At 48.2% G+C, this 10,918-nt stretch overlaps 1 protein-coding gene across 1 annotated transcript in view; it reads right to left on the reverse strand.

Annotated features, from left to right (window-relative positions):
- The window catches only part of pcdh11 (protocadherin 11), a 128,668-nt gene extending 124,778 nt beyond the window's left edge, over positions 1-3,890 (reverse strand). The window contains exon 1 of the mRNA XM_076046338.1: positions 3,351-3,890. Within this exon, the coding sequence (XP_075902453.1) occupies positions 3,351-3,890 (540 nt within the window). The remainder of the gene's footprint in view (positions 1-3,350) is intronic.
- Positions 3,891-10,918: the final 7,028 nt, after the last annotated feature.

Raw genomic sequence — 10,918 nt, forward strand, 5'->3', positions numbered from 1 at the left:
ATTAAATCTGGGTCGCTTGACAGCGAGTTGTCTGCACTAAAGTCCTATTTACTGGCCCTGGGCATCAGAATGGCACACATATAAAAATCATTGTGTTGCCTCTTAAAAAAGCAAAGTGGAAACAGTTTGAGGGGAACATTATTTAAAGTATAAATAGAAAATGTGAAATATAACGATTTTTGGGGTGTTTTACCAACTATGAAACAACATCAAGGTGAAGGTGATGCCTACTGGAATTTTTGTTTTTTTTTGCCATTACTCAATTCCATATTTTTGGGAAAAGTCCAGTGAATTTAATTGGAAAGAGATCCACAATCTAGTCAGAGCATATCTGACCATTGTTTTAAACTGGATTTCATGTTCCTTGGAAATATATTTTACAAATGATTAACAAACTACTATGTGGTTGCACATCATAATGATAATAATCAGAATAATAATGAGGAAATGAAATGAAAATATACATGGACAAAGTTCTACTTGACATATTCCTCCCCATCTTTCTTTCCTTTAAAAAAACATTCTGTTATTTTTGTGCTGGAGTATTAGAATCACATTAGGCAAGCTCCATGTTTGGTGGTTGCGGTTGTAATGCATGATCGCTATAAAAGGAAAGTTCTCAGGAAGGCACTTGGGACCACACAGAGATATTTTTTTTGGAACAATTCTTCCTTCATGGAAAATAACTTGGAGCAGATCAAAGAATACATTGTGACAAGCTGTCCCTGCTTTATCAGAATAAAGAGAACATGTAAATAGCGGAACTATAAATAACTTCCCGATGCACTTTTCTCCACATGAGAAGCTTTCAACCGGGTGACTTGTGTGGTGGCTCGGGGAGAATCCCCTCACAGGTGGCCAAAGGTCTCACTGAAGAGCGCTCCGAGACCGCCCCTAACAAAACGCACGGACACCTACTTCATCACCCTCTTTGTCAGACATTGCAGTAGAACATTGATCTACATGAAATGCCGTGCGAGAGGCGCCCGCTTTCAGGCTGTCGGAAGATGCTGACGTAGATTTAACTCGGATTAATGTGGTGCGCCATGCCACAGAAACATGCATCACCAGCACCAGGATGGGGGTAGGGGGGGTTAGCCTGTTTGCAGACAGCCGCAATCAATTCCGAAAGAAAAAAAGCTTTTTTTTTTTTCGGAATGGAGTTATCATGATGATGTTTAATACGTTAAAATTGTCTTTCACGAGCCGTCTGCGCATGTGATTGCTTCACTCTGACCTTGTCCGTTCCTCAGGACTCCTTGTCTGCACCTCAGGTGATGTAACGCCCCACTGCACAGCACTGATGACAGAGTTCTACTTTAAGTGCGTCTACCGGCTAATACGCACAGGTCTGACACACTCCACAGGCAGAAATTATCAGTACCTTTTAAGAGGGAACCCTTTTTTTTCCCCATTTCCTTTTCGCTCTTTCAAAATTGGCTTGAGTGCTTCCATCGCCCGGTTCTGTGTCGCTCAACCACGCTACAGGTTGAGTGGCAGAACACTGAGGGTGTCTGGCTGTGCCACACAATGGCAGGAATTTTAGCACACTGGGAAAAAAAAAACCGAGAGGGAAAAAAAATGGGCCTAGGATGCTTCCAAAGGGAGCTTCTAAAACAAATCTCAGAGGACCATACAAAGATAGTCCAAGGGTGGCTCGGCGGCCAAGAGCTATTCTAGGAAGTGCTTGAACATTCCTACCCCACTAAAACCTGCACTTGGTGCTGCTCTCGTAATGGGAGGAAGAACATACCACCGGCAAACTGTAAACAGTGTTCGGCCCTTCACTGCATCAATCTGTTTCACTTACAGCGGACAAGGAGCGCTGGGAAATGAGAGAACAAAGGGGGGCAGCAGTAGATGTGAGCCAATCCCAATGATTCTCTTTGAATCTCCTGCAAAAGACACTAGCGCCAGAGCCCGGGCCAATGGGCTCTCGCGAAGTTTTATGCTCCGAAAAGGGCAAGTGAATTACTGCAGATGATCGTCATAATGAGTCGAACATTCGCTTGGTGCCTTTCCAGCCATAAACAATGCAGGGTATTGCACTGCGGAGGCCCTGCCAGCAAGACTCTTTTAAAATGCAAATTGGTATTCAAGACAGACACGGACAGCAACGAGTCTGTTCATTTGAACTCGGCGTTAACTCCATGCGAGGCTGCGGGACCGACGTCTCCTTCCTGCCTCGCTCGGTCTAACCTCTCCCTCCTCCGAGTTGAGGCTTCACCCCCCCCGCAGTGCACGCATCTCTTTTTTTTTTTTTTTTTTAATTACGTTCCGTTGGTGAGGGCTTGCGTCATCCCCGATGCTGATCTATTCGCAAGGCAGCGACGTCTATAGACTGTAAAAACGAGGAACGCGTTACACCCCATCCCTGTGTGAGGGATGTCTGTCGGCTGTTAATTCCTACTCGCTGTCGTGGATCCACCAACACGTGTTACCTGTTGCTTGTCATTTTCACGTGTGCCTTCTGCCGCGTATGCACCTTCCGCTGCGTGCCCTCCGACGCAGCTGCACGCGGTGGAAACATGCGTGTTCTCAACCTTTCCCACTCTCATAATTAAACACCGCACAGAGCCGGCGGTGTGGGCCCGCATAACATATTCTATTTTATGAGAAAGTAGGTCATATTTTCAATTAGTCCAAACTAATTTAATTAATTTTTTGCCAAGGTGCTATAGTTTCAAAGAGATACGGCAGGCTCACTGGAGAGGAAATGGTGCAAATCTGAACGCCGTGCTGAAATCACTTGGAATGGAATCACTGGTAAGGGAAATGCTTTTGAAAAAAAATACATTTTCCAAGTGTGCTTTTAATCAGTGGGTGCCGATATGTGGTGTGGCACTGACTAATGATGTTTGCATTTCAGGAACTCATTAGATTATATCACAGGGCAAATGTGTTAATAGTTTCCATCAGATATTTCCAATTCCATCAACCTAAAAGATACCGTTTTTGCTGGTTCATTAAATATGTAAAAGTAAGTGTAAAGTTTAGGGATAAAAATAATGTCTTATTATCATCATTATTATTATTATCATTATATTATATGAGTATCTCAAGAATAACAACAGTACTTTATATGAGATGAACACTCTGGACATGAGATTACTGTGACATCTTCTGTCAGCCTCAGTTTCAGTGGAACTAACTAGACAATACGAACTGAACACCTATAGAAAAGGAGCTTTGATCGCTCTCACTGCTAAACAGCTAATCCATCTGCGAGTCCAAACAGCCAATTTTACCAAAAGTCGCTTTGCCCAATCGATATCTTATTGGAAAACCTTGAATGAATCCCATGAAGGGAGGCGAGTGGTATAGATAGAAAAAACAACAGTGGTCCTCACCTTGACCAGCTCATAATGCTGGATCCCATTGATTCCCACATCAGGGTCAAACGCTGAGGGCACCGGATACCGGGTGTTGATGGCCGTGTTCTCCGGGATGGAGATGTTTATTACAGTGGACTGGAAGAGGGGCGCATTGTCATTTACATCCTCGATCAGGAAGCGGATCTTGACCAGTCGGAAGATCTCGTCGGGCAGCACGGCCACCTCGATCTCGTAGTAGCAGCGTTTCTCGGCGAAGACCCCGGAGCACAGCTTCTCCCTGTCGATTCGGTGGTTGGTGGTGAAGATCTCGCCGGTGTTGGCCTCCACCCGCACCAAAGGCACGTCGCCCGTCTTGTACACGGGCTTGAACTGCAGCGGCGAGGACAGCCTGACGCCGGGGTCCAGGTTGAGGTCGAGGTCCTTGCGCAGGTTGCCGATGCGTACGTTCTCCGGCTGCTCCTCCTTCACCGTGTAGTCCCTTTCCTGGGCCCGGCACAGCAAGGCCGCGCAGGTGAGCAACACCACCAGCGCATGGGCCCGACTTGCCAAGTCCATACTCGAGTCTGGGCGGGAGACTCACTTCTGCGGGGAGCAAACTGCCACAGAGAAGAGCAAAGTGCGTCAGTTAATAAAAAAAAACCCACGTCGGGCTTCCAGCTTGCTGCTTGCATTCCGTCATACCTGCCCGAACGGAAGGTTTTCAACTTGACCTAATCATTTTAAGTAAGTGCTCGTCTAGTTCACGGGCCCGCATCCCTTCCCCGTGTGTCTTTCAGGGCAAATTAATGGCTGTTTTAGGCAATTAACCTACAATGACATCAACAGAGCAAGGGGACATGCAAAGGCTGCTAGTTCAAGTATCCCATCAATCTATTTTATCACCCTCATGCACCCCTATAAATATTTATTGGGAGCACTTGAAGGCAGTTTTGGTCTGAAAGCAAAAAAACCAGGTACATTAAAAAAAAAAAAAAAAAGGAGGAGGAGGCGGCGCAGATAGCAACTTAAATCATATCAGACTCGGAGGGAGCAGCGTCTTCATTAACTGCAGCTTCGCATGCAGGCCGGCAGCTCGGAGCCCAGAAGCGTTTGGTGCTTACATGGCTGAACACACTCGCACACACCGGCACGGCAGCCGCGGCGCTCGGCGCTATTTGGCGGCTATTAATGGACAAATTCATTTGCTTTGAATGTAAACAATCGGGGGGCTGGCAAATATTTCATGAACGCCCATGTGTGTAAACACGCGCGGTCTGATAAGAGCGCCATTTGGGGGGCTAAGTGCGGCGTAAAGAGACAACCCGGCGGAATTATTCATCACGGGGGCCGCCATCAACAAATTAGCAAAATATAATCAGAACTTCATTACATCCCGAGGTGCGTGTGCGTGCGTGCTCTTCGCTCCGACGTCAGTCTTCAAACGACGTGCAGTTGTCTCTGTTTTATGGCGTGATCCGTGCAATAACCCCCCCCCCCCACACACACACACACACACACACACACACACACACACACACACACACACACACACCTCCCTCACCACCCTGCATGAAATGCAGTGCAGATGGTTCCACCGACCGTAATCATTAATCATTAATAAGATCATCTTGCGTTTGGCTCCTATTTCATTAAATGTTGTTGTTGTTGTTGCTGTTCCACAAAAAAAAAAAAACTGAAAAAAAAAAAAAAAAAATCCCCTTCACTTGTTTAATATGCGACTGGCTCGCCAGAGGGCTTGACGCCCCGATCGCCCGAAAAACTCAATTTAGGTCAGCGAACACGGCGAGGGGTCTTTTTTTTTTTTTTTCTTTCTTTCTTTCTTTCTTCCTGAAGTGACTCCACTCACTGGTAAAGGCAGACATGAAATATTGACCGCTTGCCTGCAGTTAATTAGCAAGTTATTAGGGAAGTGACTCCATGAGGCACAATGAGGGCCGAGCTTTGGAGGGTTTCTTTTTTTTAGTTTTTTTTTTTGGACAGATTTGTTGATTTATTTCGCTCTTGCAGATCTTTAATAGATGAAGTTTCACTTCCGGCAGAACAATGACCTTTCATTCCTCGCGTCCTGATTGTTTTCTAAGAGGGGGCGGGTGGAGGGTGGGGGTGGGGGTGAGGGTTGAGGGGGGGCAGGAATGTTTCAGGGTGAGGCTGCACAGTTATGTTTACTTCTCATAATAATTCTGTCCACAAAATATTAAAGGGCTAATATAATTCCATGGCTTGCTTTGCCCCCCCGTGTGTTGATGCCATCCGGCCCCATCGAGTGTCTATCAACCTGCCGCGCTTCTTTTTTCCCCCCCTTTTTTCCTTCCCAGATATTGAGTCGTATCTATAATGCGGCTGCGTTCAATTGGACTGGAGGTGCGGCGAGAGGTGTGTGACAGCCATCACACAGGCGGCCGCTTGCTGCTGCTGCTGGCTGCTGCCTGCCGCTGCTGCCGCCTACCTCGGGTAACAGGGGAGCGCGAGTGCCTCGGCGGGAGCTGCTCCATTACCTCTGTTTCATGAAATTTGCCATCCATCCATTTGCATGAGCCCAACAGTATCCAGGCAAAGGTACGGCTCCTAAACTGCACTGCGGGGGTTCTCCAAATTGGAAACGGCAACGCCCCCCCCCCCTCGCCTCCCGAACCCCCCGTCACTGACAAAAGGGAATTGATTAAAAATAAGAATTTAATTAAGCTGCGAGCAACAAATGCACGGCAGCAATGCGGCACGTGAAGGACTTTTTTCCCTTTCTTTTCTCCCCTCTCTTTTCTTTCCACAAAGCAGCCACACGAGACTCATTAAGGAGCGCTTGGACGGAGGGGCAACACGGCTGACATTGATCAGCGCGAGGGCCCCGTCGCGTGCCACGTGAAGGCGAGGAGGCGGCGCCAAACTTGTCAAAATATTGACGAGATATATCCCATTAGTGACAGTGACGCATTTCACTTTGAAGCGCCTTGTCCCTGTCCCCCCCCCGCGCTGAGTGCGTGCTGCCGCGCAGCGATGATCGCCAGAGCTGAGCGCCGCTCGTCGGATAATGAAGTTTAAATTGCGTCTTTAAATGGGATGCGATTCGTCAACGTGGGGTTTGGGGGGGGGGGTAAAAAAAAAAGAAAAGATCAAAGCCTGATCTAGATTTTTTTTCCCCCGCTCCGCTGTGAGTGGCGGCGGCGTGCGGCGGGACATAAGGGATGAAAGTGCATTTGTACTTGCACAGGTGCCACTGTGGGAGTGAAGAGGGTGAAGGGGGTGGGGGTGGGGGGGCAGTGTGGACCATGCAGGAGGTTGCACTGGGGAGCAAAATGTTGCTAACAATGCGGACGTGCACCTTGACTAATTCTACCAATACTAACAAATTGGATCTTTTCATGAGCAAGATGCCCTGGTGGGGCCTCGTTCACTTCCATCACTCCCCCACCCGCCGCCTCCCCACCCCCGGTGCTCATCTGACTTCCTTCGCCGTGACCGCTGACACCTGCGCGGCTTCTCGCTCGCTACAGCTCTTTATACAGTAAAGCCGTCCGCGAGGAAATCGGCGAGGTGGGAGAAAGCCTCAGGTGAGGGAATATAGAAGAAAAGAGGGAGAAAGAAATCCTGGGTGTCAGCCGGCGTGTCTCCTTTGCTTACATTTCACTCGTCTCCTGAAATGCTATTTTGAGCCCCAGACAGCGGCGCTGAATCCAGCAGGCACAACTCTGGAGCACGGCCTCCCCCACCAGCCCACCCACCTCACCACCCTCACCACCTCACCCCACCCCGGGGAGGCTGAGGAGCCGGGAGGAGCAGGCCGCCTCCTGGATCACTTTACACACACGACGTGATGGACAAGGCCTTTTCCCATGTTTGTACCCGCCGCTGGAGGCAACGGCGAGAGAGTCTGCCACCCCCCCGCTCCTCCTCCTCCCACCTTCGCCCACCCCCGGCGTACCACCAGCTGAAAACTCTGCAGCCGTTGGTCAAAAGGCTGGGACCCGAGACAATTGGAGCCCTCGAACTTTAAAGCCAGTCTCTGGCTGCTTCTTGCGTCTGTCAATATTGCCCCACGGATCCAAGGGAGCTGTTCAAAGGACGACACTGCTTGCACTTTTTGATAGTCTTTTTCCCGGTAAGGATCGCTGACAGCCTGACAGACCAGGTTTCTGTGGGGATCAGTCGACTCCCTTTTTTTATTTTATTTTTTTTGAAGCTGCAGCGACAAAATTCTCTTGAATCGGAAAGGGAGGAATAAAAGTTGTTTCCTCTGGGAAACTTTTAACTGAGACTGCGGCCGATGTGGGAGAGCGAAACTGACAGCAAGCGCTCCACACGTGTCGGTGCTTCTGCGCATTTCATCGGAGGTGAATGTGCACCTGCCCGCTGAAAGGAACGCGTTTGCTTTTTGTTTACGTTTTGTTTTTTCTTTGCGCGAAAAACCTAGAAATGGCGCACGGCTCTCCCACAGGTTCATTTTCAATCAGACTTGATTTCCGCAGTACAGCACTTGTGCATTAACGTGGTAGCTAGTCGCCTGCTTCTCTTTCTATTAGCGAACTGATTAATTCACATGGCCGTGTTCACAAACCTCAAGAGGGCGGTCCACGCAAGTCGGTGCAAGCACTTTGTGAAAATGAAAGCCATTATTTCAGGTATTAATATTGTTTGTATTATGATAACTATAGTTTGCCGGGTCGAACAGCCAGGTCACAGATAACACACAAATTGCCCCAAAAAATGCAGGCTTCCAACCTAAAAATTGTGTAAAGTCGTTATAAGAGATTATAAGAGTTAATCATATGATTGAAGTGTCGATGTTTTAGTCCTGTTAGATGTGTTTCCACACCAGTTAGCTCAGCGTTTCATGTGAAGCTGGCGGTCAGATCACTTCAGAGTTTCTCAACATGTCTCCAGATTGGCTTCTAGTGATTTTTTTTTTTTACCAGTGTTCTCACATGGTGCACAGGCAGCATGTCGGCATTTCGATTGGCCGTTTCAGTAGTGGCTGCCCGGCACCTGAAAGAGAAAACTTTTGGAGCAAGTGAACGGCCCTCGGTGGCACCTCGGGAAGCGTATATCTCTAAGACTACAGGTTCTTGTGAGAACTCTTTGTGGCCACAGTCTCCTGACAAGATAAAGCCAGTTGCTGCTTACTGGGCTCAAACTGGGCTCACTCAAATAGCAGGATTATCGCCTTCATCTCGCCTCTGGTGCATCTCAAAAGCAAGTGTGGGCGAAAAGGTGCAGTCTTGTTTTATTCCACATGGACTTCAGGTAGCCTGAGTTGATTCTGCATTTATAGACTGATGGAAAAAAGCAGTGTGGAATAAAAAATAAATAAATAAATAAATAAATAAATATGGATCTGATTAGGGGGCTGTTGAAATGAAATCAGCGCATGTTAACCTCACATCCATTGCGGATTTAACTCATTTAGACAGAGTTGCGTGTTTGAAATGCTCACTGACTTAACAGCCCCGAGGTTCTGCTCTCTGACTGACCAGGAGCCGCTGTCGCTGCTGCTGCTGCTGCTGCTGCCGCTGCCGCCGCGCACCTACGCACCGAGCGAGCCGAGCGGACAAGCTGCCCAGGAACCCCTCACCGACTGCTGCCTGGAAAGTACAGGCCCATCTGTCTAGAGAGCACTTTGGAGCAAGGAAAAACGAAAAAGAAAAGCGCAGCAGAAAACAAGGATGATAATTACAACGCCCGGAGTCGTGACCGGCTGCGCGTTGCACATTTAAGAAGCGACAGCTCCAAGAAGCCGATGTTCAAGAAGCACCGTTGCCGGAGACACTGACGAACGCGCCTGTTTCTTTATGTCTTTCTTTCGTCTGACGACTGTGCGGAGCATCGAAACGAGTCAACGTCGTGCTTAAAAAAGTGCCGCTCTGCGGCTCCGGCACGGCTCATCCCCGCCGTTATTTCTGGGGATGCGACTGCGCTTGCATGTGGTCCGCACTGATTTCGCCCCGGCGCCGTGCATTTTTTTCCGAACGCGCACCAGCACGATTTTTTTTTTAAATTTTTAATTTAAACATCCACTGAGCAAAGGGTGTCAAGAGTAAAGTCGCGGATCAGCGGCAAAATCTTACCTGTTTTTAGAGCTCTGGCAGTCCGATAAGGGGAGGGAGGGAGAGGGGGAAAAAAAGAATCAACCTTGGCTTCCTCCGCGTAGAGTCATCGCGGGTTTGGATGAGGAGGAAGAAGTGCCGCGCGCATCAAACTGCACAAGTGTGGCGGGGAAACAGGAGCGCGAGGATCCTCATCAGGAGCAGACCAGGGAAAAAAATGGTCATCCACTACAAGAACTTATCCATGTGCTTTAACAAAAAAAAAAAAAAAAAATGACGCGTGGTCCTCACGAGAAAAGTAGGAGAGAGAAAAAAAAAGCAGAAAATGAAGCACAGCGATTCAACTTTCTTGGAAACGGACGCTGTAATTCCTCGGCTCCAAATCCCACCGGCGGAGATACGGCTCGATCCAGGCTTGTGTTTTTTTTTTTTTTTTCTTGAACTTTGAATCCCTAACCTATACCATTTGCTTTAAAATCCACACTTTACTTTACACGCAGCAAAAGGGGACAAAAAGAACCCACCGATGCCACATCTGATCTGTGCATCCTGACTCGCGCGTAAAGAAAAAGGAGAGGAAGGGGGGGGGAAAAGGCACAAAAAAAAAAAACAAAACAAAAAAAAAAACTTCAATCCAAGAGCGCGAGGAGAATGTGGTTGTGGCGGTGGTGGGGAAAAACTAGAAGCTCGCAGTTGATTTATTTCACCACTACTTGTTTCCTCAGAATCACTGTTGTGCACGCGTGGCCCCCACCGCGCCCCCCCTGCCTAAAATGCAATGTTCTTAAAGGAGGAATGCAAAGAGCGCATTGCCCCCCAACGGAGTTGGATCAAAGTGCGCCTCGGTGCGGCATCACTTACAGCAGCGGGGAGAGAGGCGGTTCAGCGTATCTGTCTGCTAAGCTGTGGATGTCTCAGTAGTATTGTATGAACTCAGTTCCTCAACACTGCCCACCTCTCTCCCCTCGCTCTCTCCCTCTCTCTCTCTCTCTCTCTCTCCCTCTCTCGCTCTCCCCTCCGACTGACATCATGGCGGGGGGAGGAGCCAGCAGCAGATTTAAGAGCCCCGGTGCTCTTAAAGCCGCACTGCGTTGAAGAGATGCTCTCACGCGCCGCCGGGATGGAGGAGTGACGGTGGGCTGCGCGCGGCCGCCTCTCCTGCTGCCTGCAACCAGACAGAGACAGAGTCACAGTGCTCAGCCATCACAAAACGTGTACAATGACATATATTGGATTATCACAAATTCCACTTCCTGTAGAGAGAAACACAGACGTAGTTCCGGTCCTGAAGGGCAGATCACAGCTTTAGCTTTGATCATGCCTTCACATATGTACTGTACAATGATGTCACATGCAGGCGTGCTGGACGTTTATCTGTACCTCAGAAATCACATATAATCACATATTTGAAGTTTACTGACTTCTGACACAGATGATGACGCCTCTGCATTAGCACAGCACCATTTATTATTATTATTATTATTATTATTATTATTATTATTATTATTATTAGTAGTAGTAGTAGTAGTAGTAGTAGTTAGTAGTAGT

Source organism: Nelusetta ayraudi, unplaced genomic scaffold, assembly GCF_046127955.1.
Source record: "Nelusetta ayraudi isolate G7.1 ecotype Tasmania unplaced genomic scaffold, CSIRO-AGI_Nayr_v1 ptg000090l, whole genome shotgun sequence".
NCBI lineage: Eukaryota > Metazoa > Chordata > Actinopteri > Tetraodontiformes > Monacanthidae > Nelusetta > Nelusetta ayraudi.